Source organism: Xenopus tropicalis, chromosome 8 (genome assembly GCF_000004195.4).
Source record: "Xenopus tropicalis strain Nigerian chromosome 8, UCB_Xtro_10.0, whole genome shotgun sequence".
NCBI classification, from domain to species: domain Eukaryota; kingdom Metazoa; phylum Chordata; class Amphibia; order Anura; family Pipidae; genus Xenopus; species Xenopus tropicalis.
The window spans coordinates 96,723,929-96,738,940 of record NC_030684.2 but is presented as its reverse complement, the minus strand read 5'-3'; the positions used below and the strand labels follow the sequence as shown (position 1 = coordinate 96,738,940).

General features: G+C 40.6%; 1 protein-coding gene across 5 annotated transcripts in view; it reads left to right on the top strand.

The window, feature by feature from the left end:
* begain (brain enriched guanylate kinase associated) overlaps window positions 1-15,012 on the top strand; it is a 312,487-nt gene that overhangs the window by 292,204 nt on the left and 5,271 nt on the right. For all 5 annotated transcript variants that reach the window (XM_012967928.3, XM_012967929.3, XM_012967927.3 and 2 more), the window contains 1 exon segment: window positions 11,576-11,683. In XM_012967928.3, the coding sequence (XP_012823382.1) occupies window positions 11,576-11,683 (108 nt within the window).

Here is a 15,012-nt window from a genome sequence, read left to right as displayed (position 1 = left end):
AAAGACTGACTGCGGAGTCAGAGACAGAGAGGCTGGCAGGAAAGTCTATTCCCCGTGTTGCTAATATGGCTGAGATTCTGCTGTCTGCCTTGTGGAAGCAAGGGAAGCCTTGCTTCTTCTTCTGCTGACTTGAAAATGCATATTCTACAAATTTCACCTTAAACTACATATTTGTGCAGACCAGTGACATGCCCCAGTTTATTTTACAGGTATCTGTAATAGACATTAGCCATTGATTTCTTCTTATAGGGATACAATCAGTGCGTACCCCAAAGAAAAATATATGCATAGCAGGGGACAGCATTTGAATGCCTAAGGATTTTACACACCCCTCCATTACAACAATTCTTGAACAAATATTTCAGTCACATCTTTGCCTAGGCTGAACAGTCTAAAGGCTACAGACAGCATGCACATTCTTATAGTTCTGTTATACTGTACATCAGTGATGTCAAACTGGTGGCCCGCGACCCCCCTCTGTGTGGCCCCCCATCTGTCTGGCTGCTTTGATGGTTTACTTTTGAGTAAGCTTTAAATGGTATCAGTACTGAGATTAACTGCCCCCCTGCATGGTTCTCACCTCAGATTCAGGCTGTAATCCCCCTGTATTGTTTAAAAATGTAATCCCCTGTACTGTTCACACCTTTTAATCTCTGCATTGTTCACCCCCTGCAGTGTTCACACCTCAGGCTCAGGCTGTAATCACCCCCATTGTTCACCTGTTCACACCTCAGAAATTGTAGGTACTGCCTGGACTATGCTACCTGTGTGTATGGCACACACAGGGAGCATAGTGTAGGCAGATTATGGCACACAGGCAGCATAGGGCAGGAAGGGTATGGCACACACAGGCAGCATAGGGCAGGCAGAGTATGGCACACACAGGCAGCTAAGGGCAGGCAGAGTATGGAACACACAGGCAGCATAGGGCAGGTAGAATATGGCACACACAGGCAGCATAAGGGAGGAAGAATGCTGCCTGTGTGTGCCATGTGCTGTCTGCCCTTTGCTGCCTGTGGGAGGTGTACCTGGCAGGCGTTTGTTCTGGGAGTTTGTTAGCAGTTGGAAATAGCCATTAAATGGGTCTTAAGGTGTGTAATTATGTACTGGGGGTTGCTGTGCTATCCACAGGGGAGTAGGAGTCATATGGATTTAAGGGTATGTCTTAATATGACATAATATAATTCTTTCACATATGAATGATGGTTGATATCCCCACAGTAAGGACCAAGCATTAGGGTTTTTGCTGCACTACCACCATTGTGATAAAATAGGTGTGGTTTGAAGTGAGCGTGGTTTAAAAAGGGGGAGTGGTCAAAACTGGCTTCCATTAGCGGCCCTCCACCACGTATGCTAGAGAAATTCCGTCCCTTCGCACTGCAGAAGTTGGACAGCACTGCTGTACATTATTCACAAATACAAATTCAAGATTCATTATAGGAGACTGGAGCACTAAAGGTTCTTTAAACTGGTTGAGAAATAGCAATTCACATAGGGAAACAATAATTACACTAGCAGAAAAGGACCAAAGAGTTCAGTGAATTTTTTTTTAATCCCATTGCTTCAGTAATTGTCTGGGATAAGAATCTCTAAGTACTGCATCATTTATTGCAAAAGAAACAGTTTTAGTCCCATAATGTGGCCGGCCAAAAGATTATTGCCAATTAACAGCATAGATGTTAACAATCATGCTGTGACTGATTACTAAATGTAACAATGTAAGCATAATGCATTCTGAAATAATTTGGCTTTGGTTGCCTGCCATTCTTATCAACTACGCCACTTATCACTGTAACCCCCAGACACAAGGAGGATCACTCCATACAAAGCATTTGCCAACAGCCAGAGCCGATATGAATGTGCATCTTACATACGAATCTAAACTATTCTGAAAGGTCCCAGTTTGGCGGCTTGTACTGCCTTTTTATCTTTATTATCACACGGTCAGTGATTATTGTAATAAACCTAAATTCATTGATATTGTTTATTGTCTTTTATATACCATGACTGGGGTAAAATGCCCATTAGTTTATTTTGCCATATTATTTTGTACTTCCATCTGTTAATGTGCCCTCTGTACCTCCACTTTATTCTGTACCCTTGTGCCCTCTGTACCGCAACCACTTTATTCTGTGCCCTCTGTACCGCAACCACTTTATTCTGTACCCTTGTGCCCTCTGTACCTCCACTTTATTCTGTACCCTTGTGCCTTCTGTACCTCCACCCCTTTATTTTGTACCCTTGTGCCCTCTCTACCTCCACTTTTTTCTGTACCCTTGTGCCCTCTGTACCGCAACCACTTTATTCTGTACCCTTGTGCCCTCTGTACCGCAACCACTTTATTCTGTACCCTTGTGCCCTCTGTACCTCCACTTTATTCTGTACCCTTGTGCCTTCTGTACCTCCACCCCTTTATTTTGTACCCTTGTGCCCTCTCTACCTCCACTTTATTCTGTACCCTTGTGCCCTCTGTACCGCAACCACTTTATTCTGTGCCCTCTGTACCGCAACCACTTTATTCTGTGCCCTCTGTACCGCAACCACTTTATTCTGTACCCTTGTGCCCTCTGTACCTCCACTTTATTCTGTACCCTTGTGCCCTCTCTACCTCCACTTTATTCTGTACCCTTGTGCCCTCTGTACCTCCACTTTATTCTGTACCCTTGTGCCTTCTGTACCTCCACCCCTTTATTTTGTACCCTTGTGCCCTCTCTACCTCCACTTTTTTCTGTACCCTTGTGCCCTCTGTACCGCAACCACTTTATTCTGTACCCTTGTGCCCTCTGTACCGCAACCACTTTATTCTGTACCCTTGTGCCCTCTGTACCTCCACTTTATTCTGTACCCTTGTGCCTTCTGTACCTCCACCCCTTTATTTTGTACCCTTGTGCCCTCTCTACCTCCACTTTATTCTGTACCCTTGTGCCCTCTGTACCGCAACCACTTTATTCTGTGCCCTCTGTACCGCAACCACTTTATTCTGTGCCCTCTGTACCGCAACCACTTTATTCTGTACCCTTGTGCCCTCTGTACCTCCACTTTATTCTGTACCCTTGTGCCCTCTCTACCTCCACTTTATTCTGTACCCTTGTGCCCTCTGTACCTCCACTTTATTCTGTACCCTTGTGCCCTCTGTACCTCCACCACTTTATTCTGTACCCTTGTGCCCTCTGTACCTCCACTTTATTCTGTACCCTTGTGCCCTCTGTACCTCCACTGTATTCTGTACCCTTGTGCCCTCTGTACCTCCACTATATTCTGTACCCTTGTGCCCTCTGTACCTCCACCACTTTATTCTGTACCCTTGTGCCCTCTGTACCTCCACTGTATTCTGTACCCTTGTGCCCTCTGTACCTCCACTGTATTCTGTACCCTTGTGCCCTCTGTACCTCCACCTAAAGTTTAAAATGAGGTGTGAAACTACTTAACTATTACAGTTTTGTACATCTATGTTTTGAGGCAATGTTATGAGACTTTTATGCTAAATAATATAGCAGATGTGCTACTGACAACTGCAGATGGGTTTAATAAAAGAAATTCAAAGCAATCAAGTGGCATACTTGTTATAGTTGTGCCAAGAACAATCCTTCTTTACGCTCACTGTCTAAAGATGGCAGCTTGAAGCTCTGAACACTTGTGTGCATAGTATTCCAAATAATAAGGATGTTGAACCAAGGCATGCATTAAAGAAGCAGAAAGGGCTGAAAAACATCTACAGATCTTAATTGGATGATAAGTCCTCTCTCCTTATATGGGTGGCACAGCTGTGCAATGACAAATGCTGTCACAACAAAGGCAGGGAGCTTGGTGAGACCTTAAAAAGCGAATCACCAACACACAGATTTTAGCAGAAAAATATGATAATTCAAGTGAACACTGTGTTCCAGATGGAAACTGGTTGAAAGGAACGGCTCCCTGTTACATATCACAGCTTCACAAAGACAGAATAATGAATCTGATCCAGGCAAAGAAATGCCTCTAAAAACACAAGTACAATTTATGTTGAGATTTTTTTCCATGGCCTAGAACAAAGAAGGAATGTTCAATCAAAAATAATGATTTTAATGAATACCTGAATTACAGTTCTAAAAGTTTATTAATACGTTCTAATGTGGTATTTATATATTTAGCAAAATAGTGTTCTTGTCCTTTAGAATTAAGGTGCTTCCATGGGAAAGAGTATTTTGTAATAAGGATTAAATATCGTCGTCATCATCATCATCATGTGTTTATATAGCGCCAGCAAGTCATGCAACACTTGCATTTCATTTATTCATTTAACAACAGGGGGTCCTACAATAACAATAAACAAGTTACAGAATAAAATGGGATTGGAGGGTTCTGCTCACAACAGCTTACTGTCTAAATAAAATCTATTTCCGCTACTTAATAGAACGTGTGCTGGCCAGGAATATAGATTAGGGATGAGTGTTACTCCTACGTTATTTGCCTCATACTTAGACATATTTAGACACATTTAAGGCAAATTTAAGATAAATCTGTGCAGAAGAATTCATTCTAAAATCTAACCGCAATGAAAAGCTTCTAAGGGCTCTTACACACAGGCATTTTTTATGTTTAGAAAAGCAATGTGAGTGCATAAAAATGCATAAATTGTGTTTAAGTGCAAGAGTGTTCTGTACATTTCCATTTTTTATATCCTCCAAAACATAAAGGTTATGCCCACTTACCACACTCATCGCACATACAAGTCAATCGTTTACAAACTGGTAGTCCCACTGTATAAGCCAGCAGAGCACATGCCAAGCTGCAGGCTACACTGCTGGTCACACAGCACTAGGTGCTCCCTGGCACAACCCAGCTGTACTCCCGAGCCATAGGAATCAGGAGTTGGATAGAGAACACTATACAACAAGTAAATCTACAATAGTACTGTACCCCAAACCTAACACTTTATCTGCCTAGTGGTATGACCTGCACTTTAATTTTTTTAATGAAAAACTGAGGTTACAATGTTTGCTGTTCTGCTATTAAATACATAAAGGAATTATTCATTGTATTATTCAGGGTTCCATCCAGCCTGTCCTAGCATGTGTATTACCTACTAAATATTTGTATCTTATAGTTTCTATGCCTAGATGAGGGACTGTGAATAGTTGGTTGCTATGCAACTGAAATTGTGTGAGATGCTGGCTAGACTGATAGGGTAGGTGGAAAAATAGGATTATACACATTTGGCACAGATACTTAATTTAGAATCATAACAAAACAAGATATGTGAAGTCATTTGCTGCATTTGCTGCATGTGTTGCTTAACCCTAAAGCACAGTACAAGGGCTGTGTAATACATGTAACACAATTAATGTAACCATAGCAAACCATGTATGACTAGTGTGCTGCCGGAGCATGAAGAGTCTATCCGGATCCTATTCCATTCAGGCCTGGACTGGCAATCTGTTGTTTCTGGCAAATAACAGAGGTACTGTTGTAAGATTCCATAAACAGTCACTATTTATTGGGTTGATGGGGGCTGTTTAGGCCTATGTGTACTCGAAATGGGAGGGCCTATTTCAGTCTGGACCTGATTCTGTTGGATCTATTAAGAATAGACTAGGTGTTCTCTGCATTAATACATGAAATGGCAAATGTTTTGTTCTAGCGACCATCAGATTGAGCCTTGTGTTACTGGAAGACACTTCACAAAAGGCTAAAGTGAAAAAGGTGTTGAGTGGAATAAATTATCAATAACGTGCAACCGGTCACTCTACTTATTATCCATTATTATTATCTAATTATCTACCACCTTCATAACAATGAAAATGTTAGAGAAATCCCTAAATAACTTGTCACTACTGGGAAAACTCACACCCAATATGAATTAGTAATGTATGTCAGCAGACCCTGCATCTGCTTTGGGGTCCATAAGTATTAACTGCTGGGAATATTTGAGCCTAAGTGTGTTGAACAGATCATCTCACTGAAGGTGAAGGGTTGAGGAGGACCCAAAAAAAGAATTTAAAAAGATTTTATAGTCATGGTCAGAATGATCTAGTAATGCCATATGAAGGGTCAGCCATGCTCAACAGACAACAAAAGTAAACTTCTATTTTACTCCTCACCAAAGAGTGCTAGTAAGGGCACAGACCCACACCTGCTCACCAAGCACAGGGAGAGTTTGCTAATAGAGTAGGCTCCATGGAATGAAACTCCCAACCCTAAACACCAGTCTTTCTCTGCAACCTCTGCCTGGCGAGTGATATGAATGTATTTGGATGGTGTTTTTACACAGGCAAATGTTTGGGTTCACAGACAATATAATGACAATTTTAGGAAGTAGATTGAACTGTATAAGATTTACTTGGATTTTTACAAATCTCATTTTTGATTTGAGAACGTGGTAAAATTAAATTGAACTTGAACAGCACATTGTAAGGATTTAATATGCCCAGAAGCAACATGGCTTGGGCTGTACAGTGGCTGATAATAGGGTTTAAATAGAGCAGACATAATAAATTATCACTGTGCAACATGGCACTACGCACACCCAATATAAATGAGAGAAACATTTTGTGCTAAGGCCTATATCCCACTGGAAAAATCTGCTGCAGTTCTGGAGCTGCAACTAAAAGTCACACATAATTCCGTTTCCTTATTCTCCATGGGGCTGTTCACTAGAAACAGTAGCATTCCCACACTAACATTGGGTGCCTCCAAGATATCCTCTTAAAAATATTACAACATAATACTGAAGGCAAAGCAACACAATAATCTTGAAGTTTATTGACTTAAAGGACAATGAAAGGTTAATATAAATTAAAAGTAAGACTAAAGGCATTCTTTTTATGTACTTACTGCATATCTAAATTCCCAGATCCCTGCTTGCTTCTCTGAGATATGGTGCTGGCAGCCTACAGCAGTGTGAAGACTACAGTGACATCACTGAAATCTCTCTCCCCTTCCTGTAGGTGCCAGCGGAAGCCTTCCTATTCTCTGAGCATGTGTGTAACTTGATCCTGTCTCCTGTTCTGAGCTACACATGCCCACCAGCCAATCAGAAGCGGATCTGACAGAGGGGAGTGGGGGGAGGGAATGAAACACATGTGCAGTATGAAGCAAGGAGGGAAAGGAAGGGAGAATACCTTTTTAGAGATGGCTGCCTGTTCTAGAAAATGTGAAGTAAGTGTGACTGAGTAAATATTTGATTAGGTGAGCCAAAAGTGTGGCGTATTTACTAAACAATAGGAGGACTATTGGGCACTATGCTTTTTACATTTTGACTTGCATTCTCCTTTAAACTGGGCATACATGTAAAGATCCACTCCTTTGGCATAGTATTAGGTTTAGAACAGGTGGAATTCGGATCTATACATAGCAATTAGCAATGAGCGAATATGTCCCATTTTGCTTCACTGAAATATTCTCGAAACTGCTGAAAAATTAGTGAAATGCCTCTATAGACGCATGCAACCTTTTTTTTTACACGGCCACAACTTATCTGACATGACTGCGGCTTTTTTGATGTATCTTTCTACTTGAAATTGTAATGTGAATAGACCCTGCAGACTGTTAAAGACTGAAATACAAAACAAGGGGAAATGCTAAATGCAAAAAAGTGCTATTCCTTGTATTACAAAAACTATAAGTTCCATGCAGGATGCGGCCCCTTTGCACAGCAATTTGACAAAACTGATAAACTGGGCAGCTGCAAATCATTTGGGGGGGGAGATGCAAATTGTGGAAGTGGTTTGCAGTGATTTCCATACAATTCAATGTCATATAGGTCTGTCAATGTGTAAAACCCAAAGGACCACCTGATCCAAGCAAGGAGTCATATCAAGGCTCCCTTGCACCTGTGCCCCCCAGAGCTGCCAACGTGCATCACATGCAAAATCAGTCGCCATCACTAGAATTTGTCCTTTTGGAGTCAAGTCTGAGGGAGCTTTACTATCTAGGTACATTGGGTTACACCAGTGAAATGGCGTGCTGTTGTTTAGTTTTGAATTGTGACTTAAAAATGAATAGAGTATGATACTTTTTAGCAGAAATAATGATAGGATCAGGTTAAAAAATAGTGTAATAAAGCATAATGGTATTGCTTTAAGCTACTATCATCTAGTACTATGTGTTAAAGAATTAGAAATGGCCAAATTAGCATCAAAATCAACTTGAAATGTGTAAAAAAATGACTTTGAAGTTGGAAAGTCAATCTTTGGAAGGAGACGTTCTGAGATATTAATGGCATTAGGCAGATTATTAAAAAAAGTAAATTAGCTGGGGGTTTGCAGCACACTAACAGGTTCCACAGCATCTACTAAGTTCTAGGCAGAGAGGGCAGTAAGGGTTAAAAAGCTAACTGTATATTTTACCTTCCTGCAAAAGGTATATGTGCCTTCTGTTTGGGGGGATCCTCCATAACTATGCTGTTTGCTGTTGGAGAACTTTCAGATCTTATGAATTAAAAATGTATAATCACATTAAGGGAAAATTTTATTAACAACTATTTAGCTTGGCAGGATTCACTAGCAGAGCAATAATTTATACTGTAGATCAGTGCTGTCCAACTGGCGGCCCCCCTCTGTGTGGCCCCCCACCTGTCTGGCTGCTTTGATGGCTTACCTTTGTGTAAGCTTTAAATGGTATCAGTACTGAGATTAACTGGCCCCCTGCATGGTTCTCATCTCAGATTCAGGCTGTAATCCCCCTGTATTGTTTAAACATGTAATCCCTGTGTTTTTCACACTTTTTAGTTTCTGCATTGTTCACCCCCTGCAGTGTTCACACCTCAAGCTCAGGCTGTAATCACCCCCATTGTTCACTTGTTCACACTTTAGACATTGTATGTAGTGCCTGGACTATGCTGCCTGTGTATATGGAACACACAGACAGCATAGGGTAGGCAAAGTATGGCACATAGGCAGTATAGGGCAGGGAGGGTATGGAATACACAGGCAGCTAAGGGCAGGCAGAGTATGGCCCACACAGGCAGCATAGGGCAGGGAGAGTATGGCACACACAGGCAGCATACGGCAGGCAGAGTATGGCACACACAGGCAGCATAGGGCAGGCAGAGTATGGCACACATAGGCAGCTAAGGGCAGGCAGAGTATGGCACACACAGGCAGCCAAGGGCAGGCAGAGTATGGCACACACAGGCAGCATAGGGCAGGCACAGTATGGCACACACAGGCAGCATAAGGGAGGCAGAGTGCTGCCTGTGCGTGCCATACTCTGCTTGCCCTATGCTGCTTGTGGGAGGTGAACCTGGCAGGGGTTTGTTGTCTGAGTTTGTTAGCAGTTGGAAATAGCCATTAAATGGTCCCTAAGGTGTGTAATTATGTTGCTGGGGGTTGCTGTGCTATCCACAGGGGAGGAGGAGGCGGCATATGGATTTAAGGGTGTGTCTTAATATGACATAATATAATTCTTTCATATATGAATAACTGTTGATATCCCCACAGTGAGGACCAAGCATTTGGGTTTTTGCTGCACTACCACCATTGTGATAAAAATGGGTGTGGTTTAAAAAAGGGGAGTAGTCAAAACTGGCTTCCATTAGCGGCCCTCCACCATGTATGCTAGAGAAATCCAGCCCTCGGCACCGCAGAAGTTGAACAGCACTGCTGTAGATAATCATAAGTATTCTTTGTATTTGAAACCTGGGATATTTTTTTTTTGCATAAAATTTAGAATGCAAGCTTGCATGCAATTCAGTGAGTGGGTCCAAAAGCTACCAAAGTACTGTGTGAATATAACATATTCTGTGCATTTCACAATTTTCTGTGTATTAATGCTATAAATTGGAGTCGAGTGGGTACATTCAAGTTCAGCTATACATACTTCTTTTACTGGAGCAGTGCCTATGTACATATGCCAATAAAACTCACTGTAATGCTGCTCTGAGTCCTCTATCAATATAAACCCTGTTTTTTTTTTTTATCCCTCTATAAAGATTTTTGAAATAACATTGCCTTATAGCGTATTGATAAGTTGACCCTCTGCACTCGTGGCCCCCCAGCAAACTATACATACTACTAAACAGTTCTAGAGGTTAAAAAAACTCTACCATTTCCAAGCACTATATAAAGTATAACAGCCTAGGAGTTGGCTGTCTTCCACCAAAAGAATGATTAGGCTTTCAGTCTTCCTAATTGGGCCATAATGTTGAAATAGATTTTCCTTTTTTGCTGAGTTTTTGTAATGTGACATATAATTTAAAAATAGTGAATAATTCATGCTCAGTTTGAATTACTGAACCTGCTATATCACAACTCCCATTCTGTTTCAAACGTAAAATATATCTACATATGTCTTTAGAGGGAAACTAATTAAACATTCGACAGGATGGAACAGTAATATTAATGAATGAAAAACAATTTAGTAAATAAGCTGCTGTGGGGGCAGCCATTCAAGCTGAATTGGACTGGGATACTTAGCACATATCCCATTGGGCTTGTTCAGGTATCACTTTGCCCATCTTAAAATCCATAGAAGGCTGTGATTCACAGAAGACAGGTGCAGGGACACCATATGATAAAGCTAAAAAATTTGCAAAGCTGCAAAAAAATTTGTGAAACGCAGGTACTACATGACTTTTTTGACACAACCACACCTTTTTTGATGCAACTGTGACTTTTTTGTGGCTAAATTTTGTGAAAGTTTTGTGAAACAATTTCTGAGTTTTATTTGGAGAAAGAAAAAAACTGCATTCCAGCATAAGAACCTTATCCCATCTGTGAATCAGGCTGGTGGCAGGGTTATGGTGGGGCCACTTTTGCTGCATCTGGGCCTGGATGGCTTGCCATCATTGATGGAACAATGAATTCTGAACAATACCAGTGAATTCTAATGGAAAATATCAAGACATCTGTCCGTGAACTGAATCTCAAGAGACAGTGGGTCATGCAGCAAGACAACGATCATAAATGCACAAGTTGTTGTACCAAAGAATGCCATTCCAGAACATTCATTTCTTTAAAGTCAAAGTCCCGACCTTAATCCAATTGAAATGTTGTGGAAAGACACAGCGAGCGGTTCATGTGAGGAAACCCACCAACATCCAAGAGCTGAAACTGTTTTGTATGGAGGAATGGGCTCAATGTCGATGTGCAGGACTGAGCAACAGGAAGGGGCCCATTCATTAAAGCATGAATTTTCGCTAGTTAAAAGCACAATTGGAACCTGAATAATTTCTGATGTACTAAAATGTCAAGAAAATTATTTTCCCGGTCGTACGAAAATATCATGGTTGTGATCCGAAAGCTGGTCCTGGTGAAATCCTCTTCCTTCACATTGCAAACTTTGCAAATTTCATTTGGAGAAAAAAAACACTGCATTCCAGCATAGGAACCTTATCCCATACCTGTCTAATACCTAATTTGTATGGTGCTGCCATATTCTGTAGCGATACAGAGATTATACATTATTAGCAAGCCATGCTCCAGTGGAGCTTACAGTCTAATTCCATATCATATTCACACATACACTAGAGTCAGTTTCTTACTGTGGGAGCAAACTAGAGGTAAAATAAATCATTCAAATAATGGGTAACATTGTTATAATAATATTTATGTCACTATTCATAAAGCACGTTAAAGCAATCTTGTGTTTTTTCTAGGGTCAACACTATGAAGAAGAAAAAAGAGCACTGGGCCATGAAGTCATCGCACTTAACAACCATTTACTGGAAGCCAAGGTGACAATTGATAAGTTATCAGAAGACAATGTAAGTATGTACCTTCTCTAACCAGTTATGTTTCTCAGGGGCTCCAGGTTACATATGTATTTAGTTACATGAATGTTCATAAGAAGATACGATGGAGAGCTTGCTGGCACTTTCTCCAGGATATGAAAGGAAGACTCTTGGGTAGCAGATACCTTCATACTTCTGTTTATATCATTTGTAGAATAAAAAAAGACATCTTTTGCACCAAAAGTTACTGAGGATGAATACGATGTACTTATTAAAGGGGTAGTTCACTTTTGTGTCAACTTTTAGTACGATGTTGAGAGTAATATATACAGTTCAGCAGCTCCACAAGTTTGAAGTTTCAGCTGCTATCTGGTTACTAGGGTTCAAATTACCTTAGCAACCAATTAGCAGTTTGGATGAGAGACTGGTATATGAATAGAAGAGGGCCTGAATATCAAAACAAGTTATATAAAGTAACCATAGCAATACAACATTTCTTGTTTCTTTTGTTCATCATTTTTTCTTAAATTATCCAGAGGGCAGGGAATAAATCTGTGTGCAGCAATGTATTAATAAATGATACTCTTCAAGGGATACAAATTGGGCCAAGACCTAGACTAGTGGGCTGAGTAAGAAGAACTGCACAGACTAGGCCTAAGGGGGCCTGAATGGATAGAGTAGGCAGTTCTTTTCCCACAGCTCACCCAATCAACTTTGTAATTAAAAATACCAAAATGGCAGCAAACTTATTTTAAGAAAACCAATATGCTTAGGAGTAGACATGTGGGAATCTTATGCAATCTGCAAGTTAAAGCTAAAGTGCACATTCCCATTATTACCAAGTTTCTAACATTCTCTTGACAAACATATAAAGCTTGTCACCAGGGGGTTCTCGGAATATAGGAAGTATTTACTCTGCTCATTACAAGAAATGTAGCAATGGTTAAAGGGAAAGCCATCCAGTGTGCACTGCGTTCCCATTCATTAAGTTGAAGGTTGCTCATTATTTTGATGGCATTGCTACACATTGCTTTTATATATTAAAGGAGGAGGCGCGGGCAGGCATCTGTTTTATTACTGATGACATTTTCTATCTTTGTTGCCGATATGTTGAGCCCAAGGCAGGTGCTTCTAGACATAAGACAACAAAAGCACAGGAGCAGCTTTTTGGATATAATTCACATATAGCAGTGCATGCCTGCTTGTCTTTTATATTCTTACTTCTCAAGAAATAGACAAACATATTACACAGAGAAACATTTCCAGTGTAACTGCAGTTAATGGCAGCTCCCCTATGAATTAAAAGCAACTGGTAACTGCAGGGCAGGGGAAAGTGGCTGCACCATATTTTGCACATTGCACCCTGCCCTCAGGTATTAAATGACCCTTAATATTTTTTTAGTATTTCAGTCTCACTTTAAAGAGTATAAAATAGATGTTATCAGTTTATACACTCTCCCAACTTTAACTCTGTGTTAAACCTCTGTTTGTGGAAGTTACATTGACTCTCATTTACAAAGGCAGAACAAGTAATCACACATTAGTCCTTACTGGACAGATCCTCCAACCATTATCCCTTCATATATGTTAAAGAACACTCTATTATACCTGGCTAAATTCACAAACTGCTTCATTTGTATCTATGGGAATTTGCTACTGGCTCTTATTTTGAACCAAAGCACCCACAATTCTGTTCAAAGCCTTCCCGCCAATACCTTCCTCCACTCCCTCAAGAGAAAACCAACACTGCCTTTTGTCTATCCTTATACAGCATTGGAGTCAGCTGATCCACACACTCCCTACTGTCACCAATCAGCTGCTCTATATGGCATGTATAGCATTGCTTCCCAAGGTTTTGGGATGATTGAAAGCTTGTCTTATGACAGTACCCACAAAATGGCAGCTGCCTGCTTGCTCTCATTGTGAATTCCAAGACTGAAGGAAACAAGATTTACATCATTTATATTGTGTAAATAAATTTCATGTTGCCCGACAAGCACACTAAGAAAAAAAGTATGTAAGTGGTGCTGTGTGCAAAGCCATATCTGAAGGTTGTGCCCAAGGTGGTAGATCCCAAGGGGGTGTTTATGTAAAATGTATGCAGTTTAAATCCCTCTTGCTCACCTCCTACTGTCACGAAATCTGTTGTGTAGGGATTTACATTATTTTCTTAAATGATTAGTTGTGTGTACAGTTGCAATGCTGCACTACATTTGAACCAAACCATTTATAGATATCTAAGGAGCCCATTTTACTACTAGGTCTATCTCTTAATTCATTTTTCTACAGTTGCTGATGCCTCAGTTTGGCTTCTTTTTATCAGCTACATGCCATATTTGTGTTACTCTCTATTCACTCACTGACATATCTGAGCTGATTATTCTGGTGAGACATAAAGCAGTTGGCCATAAAGCAAAAGACTTTGACGAAAGCTTACAGGAAAAAGGTTCACCAAACAAATCATACATAAATGTGGCTTGTAAGACTACTGATTCCTCTTTGTACAGTAGCTACTAAGTGGCCTACAACAGAATATGTTGGTCTTTTAAGAATAGATTAGTGTAGAAGGCAAATTCTGGCAGGTATTATGTTAGAATTATCCAGGTACCCTGTTTTCTACAATGTTTATCTTTATTAATCTTCCTTAAACTTCCAGCTACAGTCAGGTGATCCCAGTAGCCCAATAAAACCATTGTGGAACCATTTGGGAGTTTTATATCAGTCCAAAAATATCCACAGGGACTACTGCAATCAAGTGTTATATAGTAGCTCTCTACACAGTGGTATGGGATCACCAAAATAATGGATCAAAATGTGAAAGGAATCCACCGGAGAGCTCACATCTGTGCAAACAAGTGTGAACTTTATTAGAGATGTTTCGGACCACATGGGCCCTTCCTCTGCATCACTAATAAAGTTCACACTTGTTTGCACAGACGTGAGCTCTCCGGTGGATTCCTTTCACATGGGAGTTTTAGCCTCAGTCCCTGTGTAAAATTATGATTGGTGATATATGATTAGTGAATCGGATAAAAGTAAGTGTAGGACAGGCCAGACCAGGAATGATTTTGACGTAACTGGCCAGCTCGAATATATTGCAATATATGGACAAACAATGCCTGTTTTGTTTAAAAAGGAGGGAATTTCTTAGTAGCGTGTAGTGCACATGAAACCTCTACTTTATTGACATGAGGTGAAATTGGTTAGAATTTGTCTGGCAGTTTGTTCCCTTCCAACTCATCTGGGTCACTCCAGAGAGATGTGCGCCAATGTAACCAAGCAATACCTTAATAAGCACCCTCAGGTCTATCTGCTGTATATGTTCAACATAGCTCCTTGGTGGTGCTAATTACAATAAAAGA